The sequence below is a fragment of the Balaenoptera physalus genome (assembly GCF_965194825.1).
Source record: "Balaenoptera physalus genome assembly, chromosome: 8".
Classification (NCBI taxonomy): domain Eukaryota; kingdom Metazoa; phylum Chordata; class Mammalia; order Artiodactyla; family Balaenopteridae; genus Balaenoptera; species Balaenoptera physalus.
The window spans coordinates 56,035,819-56,063,448 of NC_138887.1; the positions used below are offsets into that span (position 1 = coordinate 56,035,819).

General features: G+C 33.6%; 1 protein-coding gene across 1 annotated transcript in view; it reads left to right on the plus strand.

Moving 5' to 3' along the window:
• DGKB (diacylglycerol kinase beta) overlaps positions 1–27,630 on the plus strand; it is a 925,979-nt gene that overhangs the window by 477,032 nt on the left and 421,317 nt on the right. Inside the window, exons 17-19 of the mRNA XM_082472689.1 lie at positions 5,053–5,169; positions 13,276–13,349; positions 16,436–16,510. Coding sequence (XP_082328815.1) covers positions 5,053–5,169; positions 13,276–13,349; positions 16,436–16,510 — 266 coding nt within the window. The remainder of the gene's footprint in view (positions 1–5,052; positions 5,170–13,275; positions 13,350–16,435; positions 16,511–27,630) is intronic.

A 27,630-nucleotide genomic window follows, 5' to 3' on the forward strand; every position in this document is an offset into this window, starting at 1 on the left:
ACATGAACCCTCCCATTTTATAGATTAATTAAATGATGGCTTAGAGATAGTAAATAACATGCCCAAGTCTTTACAGAGACAAAGCTAGAATTCAGCCTCCAAGCCCATATTTTTGTCTCTGCCCAAAGTAATTTTTGTTTTTGTTTTTGAATAAGTACTTATTTAACTGATTAAAAAGAAATGGAAATCTTTATATCATTTATTATAGTTATGTTTAAAACTCTATAAAAGTATTTCTAAAAATCAAGACTACTTTGCTACTCAGCCATGTTTCGCTGCAACTTCTAAGGATTTCTAGTAGATTTAGAGCCTTTGCCATTTTTGAAATGAATTAATGTTTCTCAGCGGGAAAATGTTCGAATCCCATAATAAGGTTACGATAATTAAAGGTGCAGCTGTCACTAAGTTGGTTTCTTGGAGCTCGTAACTTGTATAAGCCCAGATGAACATGGTAACACTCCTGCTTCAGGAAGATCTTTTATATCGTGAATATCCATGTGTTCCTCAGGTTAAAATTCTAGGGTTCCTGGGAAATTCTTGGGGCCTAGATCCAGTGGCTGAATGGGCTAAGTCTCCATTCGGGCAAGCGGTGCAGTAGCAGAAAAAGCAAGTTCCAGGGTTCCAGTAAAGGATGCTCTTGGCAGCCAAGCACTGCCTGCCCCCACCCTTTGTGGCTTTGTACCAATAGAGGTGCTTTGCTGCTGCCCGTCTCTCATGCTGAGGTTGGACAAAAAGAAGAAAACCCTGTGCTTGAGGTAATCATGACTTGCTGCTTGTCGTTTGTGAGTGATCGATAACAGCAGGCTTAAGTATCGTGGTAAGCATGCCTTTTGTGAAAGCACTTTTCAACAACTTACAAATACTCTACTTCTGAGAATCAGCATGATATAGAAAAAGACTTTTTTTAGAGCACATATTTAAAGTGACATCTTTTTATTTCATTTATTTCATCTTTCTGTTTTCTGTGAATGGCCTTTCAGCTTTTCTTCTCTGTTCATTATGATGATTATTCTTTTGGAATTCTAATACAATATATTCCCCAGTTAAGATCTGTTGTGCTACCTGTAGAGTCTAAGGATCACAAAACATTGAATTCTGTATTTTAAATGTCTGCATAGCAAACACAAATGGTTGATATTTGAAAATGCTGAAATATCAATAACTGTATTTTATATTTTGTTGTTATATGTTCTATATTCTTTCATGATTTTTTTGTTAGAGTAACCCTTTTCAGTGTTTGAATAATTTCTATTGATTAAAGCAATCATTTTCCAACTCTTTATATTTGGGATAATTTATCTAGCAGAAGAAAATTTGCCTTAATTATAACAAAGTAATTTATTTTGTGATTTAGAGCCCAAAAACTTAGAGAAAAGAACTGATGGTGAAGTGATAAGCACTGCCCCCTATTATCAGAGATCAATTTTATCCTGAATAAAGGTGCAAAATAATGCTGGTGAGCTCTTCCTGAAACTTTTCAATAACTTCAACATAGGAAGTAACTTTCTTAAATATCATCATAGAACTCAGTCAGTCAGGGTGAATTAACCCCCAGAAGAGGCCAGTGAAATTTTTGTGAACATCAGATTTTTCAAAGATGCAATTGCTTCACCCTTCCTGTCCCTCATATAAAATAGGAAAGAAGTAAAGATTTTCTTAGTGGAAATAGGAAAAAGTATCCAACTACCCTCCTTTTAGCTTATGCTGCTTAAGTAAAATAGTGAATAGCTCAGAGAGACTTCCATACAATTTGGAAATAAACATAAAACAAATGAGTATAATAAAAAGAAAACCATGGGAAAAATTAAATGATTATGAGTCTCTCCTGTTTTTAAATTGTCAGCCTTGATTAATTCCACAAATTCTACCCACTAAGCATATTTCCCTCAAACAAAGAAACCACTTGCTTTTCTTGATTGTGTGTGTGTGTGTGTGTGTGTGTGTGTGTGTGTTTAAACAAATGTAAGTTTTAGTATTATCCAGATTATATAATAAAATTCACCTGCCAATAGATAGACTGAAGATTTTTTTTATTAACTTGGTATATACCTCTTATGAGTCTAGATTTCAAAAAGAAAATCTTATCAATTAAAAACACAATTTAGAGTTTTAAAATTTCTTTTTATATTTCACAATTGCTACTAGAAAGCATTACTTTAGTTTAATCCACAATTTACTCAGAGGGATGACTCCCTGGAGAGACATGAAACCACTTAATCAAGTGCTATCTGCTAGCTGGAGATTCTCACCACACAGGATTCTCCCTAGCCATCTGCACAGCTAAGAATAAAATAATATTAATAGATAATTTGGTAACTCTTTACAGACATATACTTACATGTCTTAAATTTCCAGAATTACATTTATAAATAGTCTGGTCAAAAATACCAAGTTCCAATGTGACTAAAATTTTATTTGAGTTCTTATAACCTAAGAACTTAAATTTTATTTAGTTCTTATAACCTAAGCATTTAGGAATTAAATACTAAATAACAATTGTCGGATTACATGGCAGAATATAAGACATATAAGCTAAGTTATAACTTTCTATAGTTATAGATTGTAGATTTTTCTATAAAATTTTCTATAAAATTTTTCTTTCTATAAAAAATGTAGATTTTTATAGAACATTGTTCCCATGTTTTCTTTTATTTACCTGCATGCTAGAACCCAGAAAAAAATTATTCCCATACCCACCAACAGTGTCACATGCTTGCACTCAGCACAAGCTGCTATGGATTTTCTAATATAAACATTGAGCTTTACTTATTTAAACATATGCTTGTTGTAGCTAGTGGATTTTTTCATATATATGTATTTGGAAATATAACAAACATTCTGCATAATGGTGACATTAATGATCACCCTAACGGGAGAACCATACCTATTTTACATAATTCACAATAACTTTCATTTATTGAGCACATACACTAATATAGGCACAATATTAGACTTTATACATTTTCTGTCAAGCCATACACAACTTTGAGAAATAGGTATTACTAACTCCATTTTGAATAAGAGTACGTTCTCTAAGTCTACATAGTATTTAAGTAGCAGAGATGGGATTCTACTTGGGTTGTCTGATTCCAAACCTCATCCTATAATTCACTCATTTATGCATTATACCCTTAACTATCTATGGACAAAATGTTATTTGCAAGCTTAGAAACAATGATCTATTTTTTAAAATATCAATATTTTTGCCAGAAATTATGCTTATATGAAAGTACATCATTTTCCAAAGAATTTGAATTTCAGGAATCCTATTACACCATCCATTTTCAGCCACACAAAAAATATATTCAGTATTTTTGCACCATGAAATTGCAAGGACTATAAAAGGACTATACTGATTAGCATTTATTTTGGTCTGAGACGTTTTCTGTTCCATCTGGCCCTAATATATTTTAAAAGAGCTTTACTTTTCAAATATTTCCACTTAAAAATATTTTCCTAAATTACAGTAATTGAAAAGTAATCGACAAGATACATGTAAATATAGGAACAGAAATGTATATATATATGAATAAGTGATAGGAAATAGGTGGCACTCAAACTTTTAAGCACACATGGCAGACATTGCTAATTGATCAGGACAATTTTTCACAACAAACGTAGACATGCCCCAGGAGTCCTTCTCAACACAATATTTCAGGCACTTTAACATTTTTGATTTTTTAGTGTTAAGATTAATTTATTTCCACATTCATTTATGGTGATTTTATCAGGCACTGATCTGGGATCTGATGTGAAACAGTACACACACACACACACACACACACACACAGAGAGGAATAGAGTAACCTGTGTAACATTTGACCAGGAGCAAGAAGAACAGTCCAGCAGAGTTCAGAGTGGTTGCAAGATCTTTGTGTTAAGAGCACAAATGTTGTGATCAAGAAACAAAGGTGAGGTAGTTGTAGCTGGAGTGGAGTAAAAAGGGATAAGTGTAGCTGTTATGTAGAAAATTGACTGTAGGGAGACAAAAGATGGAAGCTGTTTGGTCCATTAAGGTGATGGCTACGATAATTAAGGCAAATAAGATGACGGGTGCTTAAACCATGTAATGATGGATGTGGTGAATAATCGTCTAGTTTGGGATTTATTTTTAAGGTGGGTAGGCAAGTCTTCATTATCAAAGTGAAATTGAAAGCCTTGGTTTTAAATGAAGTTACCTAGGGAGTGAGTATAGATTATGGAGATGAGCGGTCCAAGGGAGAGGCCAAGTGTTAAACGTTACAGATTATAAAGCTGGAGGAGAAATCAACAAAAAAGACTATGAGGGAGCAGTTAGTCAAGTAAGAGGAGAGCTAAGAGAAAGAAGTGTCCCAGAACCCAGCTGAGGCATGTTTTCTAGAGGGTAGATGTCAATTCTGTCAAACGCTGCTTAAAAATTGAGAAGATGATGACTGACCAACAGGTGAGGCGCAAATGAGCAGGTCATTGGTGATTTTAATAAAAGCTGATTTAGTGGATTAATGGTGATAAAAGTTTATTGGGTTGTGTTGAAAAGAGTGAAAAGAGAGGAAATAGAAACAGGAAGAAGACCACTATAAAAAATTTTTCTATTATGGTGAGCGTAGCAATTAGCTGGGATGGAATGTGTGTTTTAAGTTATGTGCCATTCTTGATAATCAATAGTAGCTTAAGGGTCCATCATGTATTCATTTTCAATATTGCATGTATTTTTAAGCATTATTTTCAGTGCTCAGTACCAAATCCTTTACATTACAATCCTGTATTATTATCTGCACCATTGTTTATGAAAATGATTAGCTTTAGTGTTCTTTAATAACTTTTAACATAGTCATAATTGGGTACCTAGGGATAATACAGTTTGGTTTTCTTTCACATCCTTTCTTTAACTGATATTTTGATCATACATCTATCATATATTTTGAGCCAGTAGAAAACATTAGCTTTCATATTATTCACTAGGAACCCCAAATTTGGAACCTGGGCCCAAGTTTGTAGCCATGAAATTCTTCTCTATGTTGCCCTTTGTAGTGAAACAATTCAGTATTTTTATAAAAGATTTTTTCCTTACAGGAAAGACAAGCAACAGTGAAAAAGGAAAAGGGTGGTTCCCAGCAGCCAAACAAAGTGATTGACAAGAACAAAATGCAAAGAGCCAACTCCGTTACTATGGATGGACAAGGCCTACAGGTATGATTTTTTTAATCCAAATGTTTGTAGCTTTCATATTTGTTACTTCCATGCTCTTAGAAGGGCATATGTCCAGCTATCAACATGTTTATTTAATGTGCAAATTTGTTCAGTTGACAATTTCAGAAACATTTTTATTAATTTATCAAGATGTCAATTTTATAGTTGATTGACAGAGTGACATTCTGATTGGATTAATCATTTATGTTATCTCCATTTAAACTCAACTTGGTAAGAGATCTTGTGTCAATCTGAAGTTTTTGCAAATTATTACTAAATATACACCTTTATTATATACATATGCATTATTTATTTCCAAGTATACGTTCTCCGTACATATTATTATATCTATTTGGAAGTGATTTTGACTCACAAAATGTCTTCAGAAAATAATAAAATCAACTCTACTTGTGTGGAATTTTTTTCTAAATCAATAATAAAAATAAAGAATCTGGGCTTCCCTGGTGACACAGTGGTTAAGAATCCGCCTGCCAATGCAGGGGACATGGGTTCGAGCCCTGGTCCGGGAAGATCGCACATGCCTCGGAGCAACTAAGCCCACGTGCCACAACTATTGAGCCTGCGCTCTAGAGCCCACGAGCCACAACTACTGAGCCCGAGTGCCACAACTACTGAAGCCCACACGCCTAGAGCCCATGCTCCACAACGAAGAGTAGCCCCCGCTCACCACAGCTAGAGAAAGCCCGCGCACAGCAACGAAGACCCAACACAGCCATAAATAAATTAATTTTTTTAAAAAGAAAGTTTATTAAAAAAAATCTATTATAATTTATCCATATTTTCCAATATTTTAAGTTGAAGTTGAAACTCCATGTATATTTCTAGTTTAAGTTAACACAGGTAGCTCAAAATCATGTTTTGAGTACTTTAAAAACCTCTAAATTACCCCTAGGGTCTCTGACATCAAAAGTAACATTTCTTTCCATCTGTATTTTAAGACATCCTACAGATTGAATCTATTGTAATTATTTGCCTCTGTTTCTCACTAACATGAACACAATCAAAGAATTTGGCTTAATCTATGGATTAAGTTCTTTTGTTTTGTTTTGTTTTCCTACCTATACGTTTCTCTCTTCCAATTTTTAATTCCTTTCCTTACGAATATGCTTCAAGTTTCATGTTCTCCAAGAAAATTTACCAACTTCTTACCACACAAAGATATATTATGTCACATACTTGTGTTCAGTATACATGATTTTATATCTTTTTTTCATTTATTATTGTGTCTGTGATTCTGTGGGTTATTATGTCTTTTATATTTCTTAATTTACAAGCACAGTTGAGAGCACACAGTAGTTGCCTAAATGCTTGCTTCTTCATTGTTTTGAATATCTCATTGAAAATTTAATAATTATTGCTTAAATATTAATAACCAGGTTACTGCTTTGTTTTGATGTAATAAAACACATTGTGAATAGAATATTATTCATTAATTATTAAACTCAAATGTAGAAAGAGGAAATTTGGAACAATAAATTTTTTTACATTGGTTAGAGAGTATAGAAGTTAATTATCGAAAGAGAAAATCAGCGTCCACACCTCTTGAAAGGCATACTTGGGTGTTAAGCAATCTCATTGAAAGCCCCAAATATGAAATCTATTCATAATTTTGATAGCAAAAGCTTTTAGTTTGTTAAGTGATCCTGTGAAATTTTTAGTGGAAAATAATCAACGTTTGTAGTTTTAATAAGTCAATTGACAATATCGATTAGTTTAAATCTTTAGTCGCTCTGGGTTCCTGCAATGAAAATAACAAAAGGGAAACCTAATTTTAAAATTCAGGTATATTTTACATATGGCTCGACACATACTTCTCAACATGGAAGGGAAACACGCATCATTTGTTAAACAGTATATGCTAGGCACTGTGATAATATTTTATGTGTATTAAGTGACACCTCTCAATGAACATATGAGATAATTATGAATTCTTAACTCTCCAACACATGATAAATATTATTATTACCACTTTAAAAATGAGCATATTGACGTTCTGAAGTCAAATTATTCCTAAGGCCTCACAGTTAGTGAGGTATGAATGAGGACCATCTGACTCAGAGTTTGCGTGTTTTACTCCTAAGATCCCTGTCTCCTTGGTTAACAAATTTTAACAGGTCTAGAAATGCTAAATTTCTGACCACCTTGCTCTTCCATGTACTATTACATTGTTGCAAAGTTTGAAATAAAAAGCATGAATGCACTAGAATTATAACTGCTTTAGTCTCAGTTTCCTAAGATTTGTATAGTTACATCTGACTTTACTCAGACATCAGAACCAAAATTAAATGTTGCATGCAGAGTGTTCTAAAGACTTTAAACTGACATAGCAAGGTAAGTTGTGTTTTCTTTTTTATTCAAAAGGGATCCAAAATTTTCAATCTTGTTACAACTAAATTAGTCACATCAAAAACAATAGGTGATTAACTTTCTCTGTGGATGTGTTTCATTTCTCTAACCAGATAATAACTTTTCATAGCTTTCTTTGACATATAAAAGTGTCAGATAAAGTTGTCAGTTAGCAAAGGGAAGACGTCAGCCCTTATAAAACAGCAGTAAGTAAGTATACTGTAATCATCATCATTAACATTTTTAAATTTAAAAAAATTGGTATATAACACATGCAGTGGTCTGTTTCACCTCAGCAGAATGGACTAAAATATGATGCACATAGGTATTCACATAATTTGGGAGAAAATATTTAAAAGGTAAGAGAATAAAATTATTGGATAGCCATTTCATACAAAATGGAAAAATAAGTAATTTTTGTTGTGGTGATCAATTTTAAAATAATAAAATGCTTATTCATTATCATAAAAGGTAAAAAGATCTTACAGAAAATTAATTTTTTCTGCAAGTTTTAAAAATTATATATATCATAAAAAAGCATTGAGTTGCAGCCCAGTTTGCATATAACTCAGTGACAGAAGAGATCTACACTACTTAAAGACTATTAATCATAGTTAAGCACATTCATCTTACTTCTTTCCAGCTAACCAGCATAATGATCAGGATTATTATTTCTAATTAGAGGAAGTAATAGATCATGTATAACCTTAGGATGAGTCTCATTAATTAACCCGAGTCCTAGGGGACTTCAAATAGAGGTGGTTAGGTACTCCGTCTTTGTCATCGCTCATACCATAGGTTTACACTTAATACATATGATCAAATGTAATTGAAACTACAATTCCTTAATGTGCAATAGATGTGAAAATACAGATGGTTATCCACATGTGAACAAATAAGTAAAAAAACAGAACTGTTGTTTAAACTCTATTAAGCCGACGTTACCTTGTCCCTAATTATTCTTTGAAAAAAGTTTCCAAGCATAAGCATCACTTGCAAACCAAAAAGTCTAGTTTGTAATACTCTTAGCAAAAGATAAAAAGGGGAACCTTTATACTGAAATATCTAAAACTGAACTAGTGTTTTCCCCACCACAACTGCTTTTCTCTATCCCTACTGTCTTTATTATTTGTAATATCTCATTCTTATAGTTCCCAATACTGTAAACATACATATACGCACTATACAGAAATATATAGAGTGTGTATAAAATTAACTTCTTTTCTTTGATGATATGTGTGTGTGTGTATGCCCAGTTGGAATCCTCAGGCCTGTTGATTCTTATAATCAGCTCTTCACTGTCATTTTAACTCCCTCTCTCAGTCCAGAATTACTATTCTGTACTTTGAGTATATAACAACCTCTAAAATGAGTCCATGTCTCCATACATATAATGTGCTAGGTTATAAATGGAATGAAAAAAATGGAACTGAATAAGATAAGATGTGTCAGGGCTGAGAGTTGGAGTTGTCTATAATTTTAAGTCAGATAGTGGGATTAGGCCTCATTAAGAAGTGAAGAGTAGGGACATCTCCAAGAACTTTGGCCCGTGGAACTGAAATGATGAAGTTGCCATTGACTGAGATGGAAAAGGGTCTGGATGAATAAAGTTTGGAGCAAAATTTCTGATGCTGTTACATATCCAAATGGAAATGTCAAGCAGGCAGACAGATATGTGAATCTAGAATTCAGGGGTGAGGACGGATATGAATTTGGGAGTGAAAGGCGTATTGATGGCACTAAGGGAGAGCGTATCTGTAGAAACGAATGGTTGAACTGGGATCCCAAACCAGTCTGACCCTAAAGTCCTATTCTTCAATGTTTACTCTATATGATTGAAACTGCCCCTTTATGTGAGTAAATACAGTCTCACGTGATTAGCTCTATTCTTTATAGAGGAGAATCCATTCTGTTTGCTATTGCAGTGTCCTTCACACCTAATTTATAACCATTCTGCAAGATTTCAAGTACCACACATGCTGTAAAATATTCCTGAACACTTTCTCCCACTGTCAGTATTTTCTTTGTTATACTGTATTACCCTATCCCGATGTTTTTTTTTTTAAAAACTGTTTTGAGAAGCCCAGGACTCTGTAGAGATGCCTCAAGCACAAGAGTGGGGTGATGGGAAGCTGAGAACAGGTTCAGGGTTCTTTCACACTTCAGACATAGTAATTTGCTTTTCATCTGTTTTATATACTGTTCCACTTGAAATTACTTCAAGTGCTATAAAAATATTTACTTCCAAGATCAAATAGTTTTAGGCTAACAGAATTTTAAAAATACTTGTATTTTTGTCTAACTGCTTCCCGTCCCACTAAAATCTCTAACAAAATGCATATGACATTTTAGGATGACAGTACATCACTTTCCAAAATAACTGAGTTTTACATCTTATTTCAGAATTATTGTATGAAAGTAAAAAAACAAAATTTGTCCTGTTAAAGACTATATTAGACAGTTCAAAAGAGAATTAGTGAACTTGAATATAAAATTGACACATTAGTGCTATCTAATCCTTAGATCCCATTCAGGTTTCACCAGTTGTCTCAATAATGGCTTTTATGACAAAAGAAGCTAGTCCAGAATCGTGTTAAGTTCTCTATTTTGGTGGTCCTGCTATGTTTACATAAGAGAATGTACTCATATGTAGACAATCCTAAAACTTAGGGTTCTTTTACTAAGGATGAAGAGGAATATGAGAATTAAGTGACAAATTGCAGTCTCTACCACTAAGATGCTGCTTCTTATTTCAGGACTATTAGTGAACACAGAAGTTGTTTATTTTTAACTTGTAGATTTGAAAATGGCTATGCAGTACTGTAGGTCTTTGGCTCTCAAATCTAAAAAATGCTGCCTTTGGTCTCCTGGCACCTAAATTTACTCTGCTAGATTGACCTTCTTTTTATAGTAGCAAAGTTTAGCAGAATTTAAAAGCTTTTTGAATGAGCATTGAAAAAGATGCCGATTTGCCTGAAACCTTGACATTTCTTGTATAAATACCACCATTAAATGATCCCCTAACACCAGAGTTTTAGTGGTTTTGATATTGAATCACATACTACTCCTTAAATGGAGGCTACATTAGGTCAGGTGTTTTATCTGTTAGAATCATTGTCAAAGGGGCACTATTCCACAGTCCCTGATAACTTACAAATAAATATCTAAAGTTTCCAATTTTTAATTTTTATACAGTCTTATTTTACAAGCATAATTTATGTTAAGGGGATAAGTGAGGAAAAGTTTGCTAATTTGATTTTATTATTTCCTGTACTTCCATTTTGGGTTCTTGACTTTTATCACTTGTAGAGTATCATCGTTATCCTAAATTCTTTATCTAGATTCTCTCCTATTTTTCTAATCCATTTGATCTAATTATCCATCTACTCAGCCCTAAAAATGACATCTAGGTTTTTATATTTTCAGGTCCTCTACAGACTATAATATAGTCTAGTGGGATCTTTATTTGTTTGTAATAGTGTTTCCTCAGAACACAATTTTCTATAGCGTGGTACTGTCCTTTATTTGATAAATCATAATTATGCCTTTAAACATTTCAATTAATAAATATTTCTGAAAGTTACTCCAAAATATATTTTCAAATGAATATGAAAATTTGCCCAAATGAACTTAATGTAATCTCATGTAATGGTAAGCTGAGTATTGAATTTTGGGATGATCATCCTAATTAGTATTTGGATTCAGATGTTATGTTTTGCTAAAATATTTTATTTACCTTGAGAATCGCACCTCTCTTTAAAAATAAGGAATAACAATTCAGATTAAATGCAAAAATCAACTAAAATCCACATTTGTTAGTGTTACTTTTTGCATGTGAAAACTTTAGGAGTTCTCTCTGATTTTGTAATAGAATGAGAAGTAAAGGAAACTGAATACTGGTAGTCAGAGGTGTGTTTTGGTGTTTCTTTTAATGGGGGGAGGGGGAAGTCACATTGCAAGTTTATAGCACAATGTCTTAAGCTAGTAGGTACTTTCTATCCAGTAACTGATTGAGCACATGGAGTTCTGGGGAGAAGAGCTGAGAAGTTACTACAGATCCAGCTCATCCATCTCATCTCCCAACTGAATGAGAGACAAATCAGGCACAAAACCCATGTGTCCTCTTTACAAGAGGAAGTAAAACAGAGTCAGAAAGAATAGATTGTAATGGGAACAAGGTAGGTAAGAGTATAAGAATTGAGAATATTTTACTCAACCTTCTCATATAGTGTGAAGATTTCAACAATTTCCCAGTGCCTATACTCATTAGAAAAATGGCATTTCACAAGAATTGGAGGAAAATATGTTGGTAAGGTATTTTAACTTATATTGTTTAAACAAAAGGAAGAACATGATATGGTGAAATGGTTGTTTTTAGTCTTCTCATTAAATATTTCAGGTACTTCTAAGGGAAAAATACCAGAGCAATGAAGGACACTTTGACTCTACTTTCAAAAAGTAAATTGATCTAAAACTTTTCAACTTAGTATTTAGAGGACTGCATTGGTTGCATATTTTTGTTATTAAAATATTGTTTTATCAAACTGTGTTTAGATGGGAGTTACATAGGTATACACTGAATAGGAATACTCTTATTTAAAACAGCTTACCTCTTAACATTGAATTCAAGTAAAATACAAGTGTTCTCCTTTGCCACTCTATCAAAAACAATTTCTGCCCCCGACCGATGAAGTGCTAGCACCTTACCTGCTTTATTTCTGGTGATACTTTTCACTACTAAATGTATATTTATTTGTTTGTTTCTCTTTTTAAAAAATATTTATTTATTTGGCTGCATCAGGTTTTAGTTGCAGCACGTGGGATCTTCGCTGCAGCATGTGGGGTCTTTCCCTGCAGCACGGGCTTCTCTCTAGTTGTGGCGCGTGGGCTTCCCTGCGGCATGTGGGATCATAGTTCCCTGACCAGGGATTGAACCCGTGTCCCCTGCATTGGAAGGTGGATTCTTAATCACTGGACTACTAGGGAAGTCCCTATTTGTTTGTTTCTTGTCTGTTTCTCCACCAGAATATAAGCTCCACCAGGACAGCACTTTTTTTGGTTAAATCGAGAATATATAGTGATGAAAGCAGGGCATGGCATATAGGGACACAATCAATTTAATGGATTCCTGTTTAGCAAATAGACTGGATTAACTGGCATCTCTTCTCAAGCAGGAAAAGAAAGCATGGAGGAAACATTGTATAGATGGGGACTCTGACCGAAAGTGACCTCAAACCATCTTATTTAGATTCTAGTTCACAAGTGGTTGGGAAGATGCATTCCAAATGTGCTATAAAACTCTAAAGTAGGGATTGTCTATAAGAGTAGGGCTCACTTATACTTTGATCCCTTTCTTTTCTAATCTTTTTTACCACCATAATCTGCTCTATTCTGGATGGTTTACTCACGATCCCACGAATTGTACCTATTGTTTTCATCTCATAGCTATTGAGAGGTTATTCCCTTTTCATAGCTGCCTTCCCCTCTGCCCTATTCCTAGCTAGAAAATCACCTCTCTTAGTGGAGTGGGTATTTATTTTGATATATATGGAGTCAAAGCACAGGATTTAATTATGTTGCTAATTAGATCTGTTATCTATCCTCTATCTCTCCACATTACAGAACAAAAGAACCATATTCTTGAATTTGCTAATTGGCATTTCATGACTTAGAAATAACAGGGGGTTCTTTTTATATCTAATATAAATAATTTGTCCACATATTCAACTTTTCTTCTAGATCACTCCTGTTCCTGGTACTCATCCACTTTTAGTTTTTGTGAACCCCAAAAGTGGTGGGAAGCAAGGAGAACGGTATGTTTTTAAAAATCACATTTATTTACTATGTTATATATCTGTAAAAAGATAAACTAAATTTATAGTATAAAAACATCTAAAAATATTATCCCTCATGTTTCACTAATTTTAATGTGAAATAAGTGGTGCTATCATCTCTATATAACAATGTATATTAGTATGCTCTCCTTGTTTTTACAGTTGAAATTTTAATATAATAATGGCCTTTTGTAAATATTTTTATTATCATATCTCAGGTGTCTGAATTCTCTCTACCCTGCCTGTCACCCCTAGCCATTAACAAAGAGCTTTGCATACAACATGGCTCCATAAATACTGTTGAATAAAAATGGTTCTCTAAATGGTCAACAAGGTGACTTCAGGTAAATGATGACCCAGTAGTTAGAAACAGAATTTATATCCAGCTTCTAGACAAAATATATTATAATGATTTTCTGCATGTTCATTTGGAGAACATGATGCCATATATCCTGGAGAAGCACAGTATATTTAATCAGAATAATAATGAGCTGCATTATCAGGTATCTCAGTATTCATGTGGACAACAAAAAATTTTCCTTTTTGTAAAATTAACTATTAAATCATAATATTTAATAAAAATCTGAAAGTCACCACATTGAAGAGTAAATCTTATGTCCTTCTAAGAAGGAGTGTCAGAAACAGAAATGCAGTTGTACCTGTCTTAATAATTTCTAGAACTCTTTACTAATTCCAGCCAAACAATGAGCAATCAGATAAAAGCACTCACACAGACGCTATGATAATAAAATAGAAATTTACATTGTGATTTCACCAAATAATGAAATTGAAATGTTTCCATGAATAAAGGAATTTTGAAAAGTAATTTCCTTTCCTACCATTTAACTTTCCAGCTTCATTTCAATTAAATGAAGAATGGTCATTTTCCATTCAACAAAATAGTATTTCTGCTTAAAAAGTTTTCCCTTTTATCACCGTATAGTTATACTTTTAACTCTGCTAAACAAGATGAGTTATTTTAAATAACTAGTGACTTAATAATATAAAATATTTACAATGCTTTATTAAAGAGAATAGTTGCCTCACTTTTAGGTATATAAAATAATAATTAAATAATGATGCTAAAATTATTTTCTCCTTTCCTACTCACAGTTTGTTAGTTGTATATATTATGGATATCTTGAAAAAGAAGTAAACTCTTCACAAAGCATTAGATGAGACTTAAATTCATGTTGGAAATTAGAAACAAATGAAGTATCAAGTGAAAAAAAATATATTTCAAATGGAAACATTCCCCTCAAATTAAGATAAAGTTAATCATGTAGAATGACCCTTAATTGAATATCTGCCTCCCTCTTCTCCCAGTACATAAAAATAATTTTCTTTAAATTAAAAAATATATATCTACAGATAGATACACTGAAGTCATCAGTAAATTAAATTTAATGGGGGGGAGGGAGGATATTTGAGTGCTCCTATATGCACACCCACTTATGCTTTGTCCTTTATACACTAACAGGGACCATTCAAAGTCAAAAGAACTGTAAATATGTTTAAAGGAGATCTATTATTAATGCAGTCATAAATTCTCCTGAATGCATAAGAAGCATCTTTCGCAAATAATAGAATTCTATTCAGGGTTTTCCTTTCAAAATATGTAGGTTTTCTTCTTTGATGTATTAGATAAGAAGAAAAAGGTAACAGAATTGTATATTCACACATAGTTTCCCATACCAGTCAACAGGTGTGAAAATGTTCACACATCATTCAGACAGCAACACTTGAGGGAATCCAGTCTCTACTAGGAACTGGGGATGAGACAGAAGACACAGTCATACGGGGAGGCAGACACGTAAACAGATTTACTACAGTAACCCCAAGGCAAAAGCTAAGCTAGGAATGTTTAAAATAAAAGTGCTATGGAAGTTCAGAGGAAGAAATGATTGTCTGAAGACTCTGAAGTCTAGCTTTTGAGTTGGTTCTGATATAAGTAGATGTTTGCCAGGTGAAGGAAGAAAAAAGACAGATGTGTGGAAGGGGGTGTGGTGTTTTGGTAGGGAACCAGGAGATATTCAGCGAGGTTGAAGTTTAAGAGGAAGGAGGAGAAAGACGAGACATAAACTATTTTAAATATAATAAAATATTTTATAAGTAACTTGCCACTGGCAGGAACTTTTCATCATGGAAACAACGTGACTGTACTTAAATAGAAGTACAGAAGAAGGCTGAATAGGCAAGACTTTTACAGAGCTGGTGAGAGAACTTGTAAGGCAGTGAGAATAACCAGGTATGATAGACATTACTCAGTTAGAGGGTACAGGATTGTCCTTGATTTCAGGTGCTGGGGAAAAGGAAGTACTGAGAATGACTCTAAGATCATTCTTGAGACGGTAGGTGATATCATTATTCAAGATCTAGAATGTGAGGGTATTGCACAAGAAAGTGGAAGGATATAAGTAGATATTTGGAGAGTTTCAGTACACATAATATGAATATGTTAAGATATATAGTAATATTTTCACATGTATATATAAAAACTAATTTTAAAAACTAAATATATTCCTTCACTTTTTTTTTTTTTTTATTATTATTTTTTTTTTTATTCCTTCACTTTTAATATTTTGTCTCAGAATTCTGATATGGGATGTGTGTGTACTTAGAAACATTTCTGTTGCATTTGTTATGCAAAGATCGAGTTCTTTCAGAAAAAAAAATGAAATGTTTAATATGTGCCTGTAGAAATAGTTTAGCAATTTTGTGATCTAGCTCATCAAGATGATTGTTTATGTGAAATAATTAAGCAGCTGAAGTCACAGTCTTTACTTTCATGCATACAGTGTCCAATCCCATTTTATATATGGGATAACTAACTTTCATCTCTGTTAGATTGGCCCAATAATCTGTAAATTTCCCAAGGATCTATTAAGAGAAGATATTTAACTAATTGTATACTGATATTTTAAAATATTTATTTGAAATCTTATTAGCTAAATAATATTCAAAAGCAGGATAGAGAGTGTTCTAAATGCATGTGCATATTTAGAATAAAAATTTGGAGATATCACTAAATTTTATTTTTTCCTTCCATATTTTCATCTTTATAGAATTTACAGAAAATTCCAATATCTACTAAATCCTCGTCAGGTTTACAGTCTTGCTGGACATGGACCAATGCCAGGGTAAGCCTATATATATTATTACCATTAATTCATTTAATACTGATTAATTAAATAAGCAGCCAGACAAACCTAGAAGTAATGTTATTCAAATACAGCAGCCAGATTAGTATACAAAACAACATTGAATATCAACTACATAAGAGAAACTAATGCAGGTGCTGTTTTTCAAAATGGCCTGTTTCAGTAAGATTTTCCTCCTTTCTAAATATTGTGAAGTAATTCTCATACTGCTAGTAGTAATGTTAATAAGAATAATCACACCACAAACATACACATATATTAGCTGGGTCCTTAAATTACTGAACCATCTATGTGTTAGAAGAACTGCTCTCCTTCCGTTTGTTAAATATAGGACATGGATCTACTACAGAATAAAAAAATTTTTTTTTTAATTTTTAATTCTTCTGGTTAACAAAGAATGGAAATCATAATGATTTTTTCATTTACTACTTACAAACTCTAATACATATCACTCTTTTATAAGATACTTTATTAATAGGCAAGATGTAGTGAAATACAATTATTTTTCAACAGATACCATATACTTTTGATATCACAAGTACGCACTGAAATAATTCATTGTTAACTTGGCCTAGTTAACTAATTAATGTCATTTTCTTCCACTGATCTGATTTCTCTCTATCAACATGATAGTAAACATTAGACCAGAGGAAGTAGAGAAAAGCTCTAAAAATAAACTTCTTTAAAAAAAAAAAAATCGGTATGATTAAAATAAGTCTTCTAGGTTATTCTCAGAAATGAGAAACCAAATGTTAAAGTTGTCTTTTAAATGCTCAGCATAAAATTTATGCCATCGTATCTCATGTTAGATAAATGTAAATAATATGCAATTAATTAGCACAGGCTCCCACAATTATACTCATCTTTTTCTTCCATTGCCTGCTACCTGTTGTGCAGGGCCAGTTCCCAAATGCTGAGCCGTGATGTGTGGAACCTCCTTGCTGTAGAAGGCAGGCTCACCACAGGAATTTAGTTCAGAACACTGCCTTTGTCAAACTCCAGACTCCACCAGGTAGAGGATCATGATCAGATTATTGGCTAGGTGAGCCACATGCTGGAAGTTCCAGTCTAGTTAAAGACAAGAAAAAGTAAAGTCTTGATATTCACACAGAAGCTCAGTCAGGATGCCTCTTTTTCTTGTTCTTTAATATTCTCTGGACTTCAAAGAAGTAGCTCTTAATCTGCAGGATTAAGGAATTTTGCATTAAGAAGTTTAGCTACTCCAAGACCTCTGTAGCTCCACCAGACCAAGTAAATCCAGGATTTGCTTGTATTTTATAGTTAAACTAAATACCTAATGACTCTGCTCATTATAAACCTTATCATTTAACCACTCTGTGTCGTCATGGTCTTTTCCGTGAAATGAAGGAATAGTACCTGCCTCATAGGCTAGTTATAAAACTAAGTTGGGTGTTACCCATGAAGCATATAAAAATGTGCTTACCACATAATGTGTCCTCGATGACTGTTATTTGTTATCAATATCATTTATTAATTAATAATCAATAACATAATCACTTTGTGGCTCTATGTAAATTTACTGCAATAACCTTGATTTTAGCCTTGTTTTCTCATTTCATTTCATTTTTTTTCCTACTCCACTTTAAATATGTATTACATGTTTCCTTTTACTCTTTAACTGTTAGCCATCCTATTATCTTCTCTAGTTTAATATACTGAAAAATAAAAGTAATAAGTGTACTTGTACAGTTCCACGCTACAGTGAATATTATTTAGAAATTAAGTTAAGGGCCCCACTTTAAGCACTACCACCTCTCAAGGATATTATTGTGAATTGTTTGTGCGTATCCTCCAAGAACTTCTATAAATATAAAAACTACTGTATGTATAGAATGTATTCATATATATACAATGTTTTCATATATAGATACACACATATATGTGTTGCATAGATAAATAGATTTTTTAATATAACTTAGACTGTAGTTTTTTTATTACTCTGCAACTTGCTTCCTTTTACTCAAAAGCATATGGTGGATATTGTTTGAGTTCAGTAGATATTGATCAGTTTAAATGTTTTTAAGAGCTGCACAGTATTCCATAGTTTTGTTAACTATTCTGTTATTGGGAAATATTTATATTGCCTGCACTTTTAAATAATTGGCATAATTTAAGTTAATGTCTATCAATTTATCTGTTTTTAGAAGCATATTCAAATATTTTCAATTTTATTGCTCAGGTTCTGCCAAATTACTATACAAAAAGTTTGTATCAAATTATAATCCCAGCAGCAATATATAATGTTTTATTTCCCATGCCCTCCTTTAAATTGGCTATCGTCAGTAATTTTTATTATTGTTAAATGTACTAGGTGAAAATATATCATTTTTATTTGCATGGCTAATCAATTATAAAGTTGAATATGGCATTAGTTAGATTGACTTTTCTATAAACAACAGAAATATAATCTGCCTTATGATCCCAAATAGAGTTTACTGGAAAATTATGAAGTAGCTCATATAATTAATGGAAAAATGAAGAACTATGTTTCAGAAAGAATAGGAATCAGGACAATTTGAGGAAATTATGACTAAAAAGACAGAGTCCGTAGGAGTTACTGCTAAGAGAAATTGATTCCAATTGCTTCTGGTATTCTTGCTTCTATATTCAAAATTTATATCCCCAGGAGAAGCATATTTATTAGCCTCTCTTGTTTCCCATGCCACAGCATTGGCTACTTTGGGACTGAGCATCTTGACTAACAGTCCTGTCAAGACTATTATCTAAATTGTTTGTCTCCTCAAAGCCAAATGAGGGTGCTATATAACCTGAGGATGAAAGATGAATTCTTGGTGGGAATAAACAATAGGTGTTCACCACGGTCCAACCACTGAGTTATCCAATAGCTCTTCTTTTCTGAACATAAAAGTTGAAAAAAAAAATACCAATCAACATATTGTTACTGCTAAATATGTAGCCAAAAATACACATCCTCCTAAAATGTAGACAACTCCAAGTCTCATATTGTTTCTATATCCAGCTTCAAGTCCTGGTTCTCTAAAACATCTCTGGAGATGACTATTTTCTCCTTTCCCTTCATCCATTTGGTCTCAATATACAGAAATGTAATGAGAAAATTACATATTTAACTATAAATATGAATTTCATTAAATGATATTCTTAATAATACAAAGAATAAAACATATGTAAAGTCTATAGTCCTGGTTTTACTACTGATTGAAAACTGTAGCTGAAACATAAAACATTTGTCAGCTTCTTGGAAATGTTTCCCCAGCGTAGTGACTCAAATATTTTTACCTGATAGGTCTGAGATTTTGGTAGTACTGCTTGTATAGGGCTGAATTTGTTTCTTGTGTGCCTTGAATGACAGGCATGGTAGTACCTGACAGTATTAGTACTGTTTATCAAATATTTCCAGGCCTTCTGCCAGGCACGTGATCTTGATTTCAGTCCTTTCACCTTAGGTACTAAGAGTGGCTATATGGCTTTCTCTTACAATAAACTGTGAGCAGAAAGTAAATTTTCCACTCTTTCTTTTCCTCTACCACAGTGACCAGCAGTATTCTATATTGGCCTGTTGGTTAGCTTGGATGCCAGAGTGAAAACAGCGCGAGAGAGCCCCTACCCCCAGCCCCGCTTATCCCACGTCCCTGTAGAGTGGATGATAAAGAAGCCTCTGTAAGATTATGCCACGAAGATTTTGGGTTGTTTGTGACTGTATGTAACCTAGCCCTTACAACTAAACCGATGATCGGAGTAGAGGTCCTATTAGTACTCCCTTTTCCCATTATATAGCAGCAAACCTAATTTCTCCTTGGGAATCAGAGTCAGTTATACCAGTCAACATCCTATCTGTCTTTTTCCCTGTTAGTCTAGTGGTATGAGAAGCCTCAAAATGTCCAAGTGTTAGCTTCAATTCAATGAAAATTTTACTGTCTCATATGCTAGCATTCCTCTTTGGTGTTAACACATCTCAACCATAAGAGTTCAAAACCAAGGGAATGTGAAGCAAAATATTTGAAAGTGAATGTATTAGTCAGTGTTCTTTAGTAAAACAGACCAATAGTATATATGTATAGAGAGAAATTTATTATAAGGAATTGGCTCACATGCTAATTGAGGCTGACAAATCCAAATCTGTAATTTGATGTTCCAGTTTGAGTCCAAAGGCTGGCAAGCTGCTGTAGAACTAGGAAGAATCAGCATCCCAGTTCAAAGGTGATCAGGCTGGAGAATTCTCTCTTTCTTCGGTTAGGGTCTGCCTTTTGTTCTATCAGGCCTTCAGCTGATTAGATGGGGGTCACCTGTTAGCGAGGGCAGTCTGCTTTATGAAGTCTACTGATTTAAATGTTAAATCTCATCTAAAAATACCCTCGCAGAAACACTCAAAATAATGCTTGATCAACTTTCTGGGCATCCGTGGCCCAGCCAATTTGACACATAAATTTAAGATTCACAGTGAGTATTAAGTGTAATTGTAAGTTTCATCACCAAGCTTTACATTTGGGTTCCAGAACCATGTTTTCTGAATTGGGTAAAGCAGCATCGTATAGTTCAGAGCACATGATACAGCTGTTTGATCATACACCATTTAAGTGCTCCCACTATTCAGTGACTGAGTCTCTAGTAGGTTATTTCAGTGTTCTATGGACGACTGTTTCTCCCTGATAAAACATATGAGAAGGCCTTTATGTCACAGGGGCATCAGCCCACTGTCTTTCTTCCTTCTCTGTGAACGGTATTCCTTGAAAGGAGACAGCAATATGTGAGACACTATGATAGTGGTTAAGGCATTCAGTAAGTCATTTGCTATGACCATTGACACAGGCATAATGGGAAAGAAAAGTAAATCCAATTGCTAGAACAAATGTCTAGTTAGTGAGGACAAATGGCTGCAGTTGCATTATGGAAACGGTCCAGGGATTTTAGGCTACCCTTAAGTAGCTGGCTTAGGTTCCCTTGAGGTATAGCAACATATTGGAATTCACTAATTGGTTCATTTGATGACAGTTGAGTACTCCAGAGTCAGTACCTACTCTTCTTGTTGAAGATAAATTCATGTTGTTTATCCCTTCCAAAGCTTCCAACCCTACCAACATGAACATGAGTGTTTTGAACACTCACTGGGAGTGACTAAGAAAACATGCTAACTGGCATTTCTTTGGAGCAATTATACTCCCAATTATGGGTCCATTCTGAGAAATTCACTTATATAAATTTTGCTTCCATCACTAATTCTCCATTCTCATCCTTTCCGAGTCCTTAATAGTGTGAGAAATATTTGTTAGTCAGTACTATTGAATTGGTATGTTTCCTAAACTCTAAACATCTCTCTGTCCAGAAAAGGTAAACAGGACATTTTATTGTTTGAGATACTGCCCAGAGGTCAAATGGCATTCTTTTCTGTCCTCAAATTATTCCCAGTTTATTTGTACTGCCAAAGCAGCCTACCACCAACTACTTCTGATATATCATGGAGAGGCACTGGTAAAGCCGTTTTTTTATCCTTAAACAGTGAAAATGGAGAACTCCCTATGAGGGCATAGGTATGGGTTGAAGGAGGGGTTGGGAGTATAGCCAGATTCAGAATATCTGAGTGGTGGACCTAGGCACTTCAATTTCTTAAAAGCTCCCCAGCTGATTATGTGGAGACAGCATGGAGAACCACTGATTTAGTAGATTAATTACTATATAATAGGTATTATAGGCCATATTGATATGCTACAATTAGCGTAACTTCCCCATTAAATTTATAATAATTACTTTAAATTCTTAGACAAGCATTAGCTTTTTGCACCAGCAACCTATCATGATCTTTGTGTTTCACATTTTTCAAATTTAGAAAAGAAGTGTCTCATAGGCCTAGGTTTGGCCACGTGCCTACCGCATTGTTTGGGTCAATGCAGTTGGTTTGCTTGTTTGATAGACATACCAAAACTGTATTCAGCAGCATGTTTGCCCACAGTCAAATAAGGCAAAACCAACAGATGCTCCAAACAAGCATTTTGTCTTATATATACTAAACTTTTGATTTCTTATGTAAAGCGTATGCTCTTTTTTTTTTTTAACATCTTTATTGGAGTATAATTGCTTTACAATGGTGTGTTAGTTTCCTCTTTATAACAAAGCGAATCAGCTATACATATACATATATCCCCATATCTCTTCCCTCTTGCATCTCCCTCTCACCCTCCCTATCCCACCCCTCTAGGTGGTCACAAAGCACCCAGCTAATCTCCCTGTGCTATGCGGCTGCTTCCCACTAGCTATCGGTTTTACACGTATGCTCTTTTATTTGCCTATTTTCCTTTTGATTTATCTTTTTTGTGTTCATTTTTAAATCTTATTGTATAAATATTATCATCATTTTATATATGTTGCAAGTGTTTTCTTCTCATTTTTTCTGTGTGCTTTCAGTTTGTATATTTTGTTCTTTTTCTTGTCCATATAAATATATAAAATTTTCATTGCTAATTCTACACTGAATGATTTCTCAACTTTATATTTTAGAAAAACCTTTCCTCAAGCCAAAATTACTGAAATATTTTTATATCTTTTATTAAGTTTTCATTTTGTTTTCAATTTCTAACCTTTAATCTTTAAAGGTTACATTTTTCTTAGAAGTGCGTTGACAGATTAGGATGAGGTAGGCATGGAACATTTTTTTCCTTCAGATTGAAATCTAGCTGTCCCAACGAAAGCTGTTCATTTGTTCACTGTTTCACCACTGATTTGACGTACTTCATATATGGTGAAATAATATATATGTTAGACTGTTGCTGCCCTTTCCTTTGCTTCATGGATCTATTTGTTGATTCTCACTGGAGACTGTTTTATATACTGTAACTCCCTAATTATTCTCTCAAAGTTTAATGACATTTACTCTCTTCAATGTGTTGTTATTGTCTTGAGTTTTTAAAGTATGAGTTTGAATGGAATTGTATTGAATTTCTACTTTCATCTCGATAACTATGAGAATGCCCTGTTTTATATCTGATGCCAGTGCCCAGGCTGCATGCCCAGTGGTAGACGTGCACTTCTGTTAGAGAACCGTTCCTCAGTTGTTAGCCAGGAGGCAAACGCCCCAGGTAGCTCTTCTGAAATGGGACCCTGGCCAGGCTATGCTGTAATCCTTCACTTAATCCCATAGCTGGCCTCACGTGTCGTAACTCTTCCCATCCCTGTTTCTAGCTGTGCCATCCCTGATCCTGGGTCAGCCATGGGGGCAGAGGGTGCCTTTTGCAGCAGTTCCCTTTCAATGTATTGCTTTCTGAGTTGTTCTATTCTGTAAGGTCTCTTTACTACTCTAATTTGTGATTTAATTTCATTTCTATTCCTGGTTTATTACTTTTCCAATGCTACTATAGATACACTTTTTAAAAAATAAATATTTTATCTGCCACCCTGAGCCTGCAGTTATTCATTCTTTTAATTTCCTTTTTTTCCCCATTGTTCCTCTTTACCATACCAAATTTTTAGATCTTTTCATATGCCTCTCTTCTCTCATCCTATCTTTATTTATTTCTTCTTTTCTAACGTTTTGTTTAGAGACTTTTGTTGATGTATCGAAACTCTGCTAATCCCTAGTGTAAATTATCTAGTAAATACCAAAACTCTCCGGTCACTTCCCTTTTTATCTTTGTTTTCAAGATAGAAATAGATGTTTATTTGTTTGTCTTTATTGTATCTCTTTACATAAATTCTCTCACTCTGATAATGACTATTTAAAGATATCTGAAACTAGAGTCTGTATCATGTAAGTTGTTTCTTCCTGATGAAGCATATTATGATATAATTGAATGAATGGTTTTGAGGTATAAATTAGTTGCAAAAATGAAATATAAAACATATATCGCTCACTGGTCTTCACAGAATGAGATTTTTCTTCCTTCACAACATTAAAATAAATATGCACATCTCTAGCTGTTATACCAACTGCATATGCTAATGTGACTTATGAAAAGTTAATATCAAGTTTTTTGTATACTCGTGATGTTGGTTGTTCCCTTCTGACTATCAGCTTCGTGAAAGTACAGATGGCTTTTTCTCATATCATCCCTAAAATATTTAAGTAAAAAATAACAAGTATTTATTGAATTGAAAAAATATATAAGATAAATATTTTTAAATTATTTTCCAGATTGTTCAGCATAGTGAACAATCACAACAATGAATTGTTTGTGAAATAGGTGCTTTAAAAAAATCTTTGGTTTCATCTACCTGAACTAAATGTAAAACATATATAATTTAAAAAATAAAATTTAACAGTCAACATACAGATTCACATATTCCAAGTATCACACATATTTCCATAGTAAAGCCTTGGAATACATTCTCCTGTTAAAATAAATTTGTAATTTAGAAAACACATAACACATTCCACAGATTTCATTACTTTCTTAATTTAAAATATCATTTTATATAACAAAGTTTCTACCATATTTTACTTAAATAAGAACCCTCTTGAATCAGAACTATGACATATTACATATGTCTCTTGTTATGAAATCTTGTTGTGTCAGAGAGCTGAACAAAATCCTCAAAATGCTAAGAAAATGTTCGTCAAAATTCAATCCAGCTCTACTGCAAATTTCCAGGAAAAAAAAATCGTTGCTTTGCTAATGTAAAAACAAAGCACTCAATTGACCCTTTCAATCCTAATGATTAATCATAAAATATGATGCAGATGATTTTGCAATCCCCCCCAATTAAATGTGTGAGCATAATTTTGTCTCTGCCTTGATCAATGGAGTGACTGTGTTTGAGAAACGATATATGCGTCTGTATTAAAGATCAACATGTTAAATACAAGTAACAAAATGTAACATGCTCCTACAGTTAATAGTCCTATAACTTCTAGCCTCGCGAAAGAATTTTGGGCATTACAAGTCTATAGTCACTTTCCACAAACATCAACAAATCGATTATTACTTTAAAGATGTTGAAAAATCTGAACTTTTGTTACTCATTTCACAGAGAAAAGAACAGCTCAATAACAGACTATAGATCCATGTGTTATTGTTTAGAGGTGATTGTTTATCCAAATTCCTTGAACACTCTAGAAAAATAACATTTTCTCCTAAGTTGGCTGTTGGAAATAACCAACGCATTTGTGTATATCCTTCTACCTGTTTCTTATTTTATTCTACAAAAGTCAAGTTTTTAATAAGTATCATAAACTATTTTATTTGGCTATCCTCAGTTTGCTATTATTATCTAAGCCTGTCCAGCAAGCTCCCTGGCACAACTTTACCATCAGCTCCAGGGAGTCAACTAACAGCATCTTACTAATGAGTGAAAATAAGAAAACTCATAGCAGATGATTATCTCAGAATCCTTTATTAGTGATAATGTAGTAACCTACTCCTATAATTTAATTAGAAATAATAACAGTGGACTATTGAATGTAGTCCACACTCAAACAGAATAATGATTCAACAACTAAGTAAAAAGTGAAATGGTAGTTTAACAATAACAACAGCAGTAAATATATATAATAGTATTAGTAATATAAATTGATTCAGCATATATTAATTCAGTGGCTACCAGGTGCCAGGAAAAAGTCTTAGCACTGCCAATCCACTATGAACAAAAGAAACATCACTTTCTGCTCTTATGGTCTTAGTGGAGGAAGGCACACATTAAACTAATAAAATATACACATGTCAGCAGGGAAGGTAAACAGAGTGTACATTGGTAGTGAGTGTTCTGTGATGGTTATTTTAAATAGGTTGAGCAGGGAAATCCTCACTGAGTATAGACATGAAGGAGATGAGGAAGCAAGCAGGCCATTTGGTCATCACATAGAATAACATTTAAGGCAGAGGGAGGAACAAGACTAAAAGCATCATGATGGGAGAATATTTGACACAATTGGGGAGCATTAGCAAGAAGGCCAGCGTGGCTGGAGCAGAGTGGATAGAGATAGCATATTAGAATAGTACTGGCGGGCCAAATCACATAGCGTCTTACAACTACTGTGACCATGATAATTAAGTTTACCCAGGACTCTTCTGGTTTATTCCTGGTGTCCCAGCATCCAACTCAATTTAGTATTAGCATAAGAATTTTGTATTTTTAGTTTAACTATTATTATTAATGGGTACATTATAATAAACTTAAGGGGTTTGAGAGCTAATTTGCACCTCCCGCTTCTGCTGTTATCCTCTAGTCAGATGTAAGACACACACATGTCCAGTGAGCACAGTTCTCACTTTAACCTATAATCATTTCATCTAAAAAAGCAAAACAACTTTCTCTTCCCAATCCTTCCCACATACAAGCAACAACTTCTTCTGAAATACAGTATACAGAGAATTCAAAGACAAAAATAAATGTTCACTGAAAGACCTTGTTGGCCAACTGGTATACTTGTTATGCCGGTCCATTATGCTGTGGCCTGTGCCTCTCCTCTCCTTGTGAGATGCAAATGGGAACAAATATAGCAATCAGCATTGTCAGTGGAGATGTGGGAAATCACGGGTTAGATGTACATGAAATATATGTGAGGAAGAGAAGATGAGAAGTCCTGCCAAGAACGTTTAATGAAGTTTGAATACTCTTCCTTGGTGTCTTACAAATTAAACATGTAGTTTATAAATATTGTGTTATATTATGCATTTTTATTTTGCAATAAAACTTTTCAGCAAATATATCTCAAAACTGAAAATGCCTATTAAACGAAAAATTAAGTTCTGAATTTCTATGAATTTTTGTTTTAAAAAGTGTTGATGATGAATACATAACTTCTATGAAATATTTATCAATCTTTACCATCAGCGATGGGAACTCTAGTGATATCACTGACCATGTGGAAACCAGAAACACAAAAATGCTAAAGAAGCATCAGTATCTGCCTCAAATTAATAGTGAATTCTCTGCTTGAAGGCAGTCATTTAAACTGCAGAAAATCCCTTCGTATAACACTCTTTTAAGCATGATTTTTCATTTAGATCAAATGTGACTTTTAAATTAATGTACATTTTCAATTTCAAGTTTTCTTATGTGTGTTGTAAGTGAAGTAATAGCTGTTAAGATTTTGGTCCACTAGCAAAAGAAGAACTTTAAAAAGATCAAGTAATGCCATTTTTACATTAGAGTGATCAGAATGTTTTAAA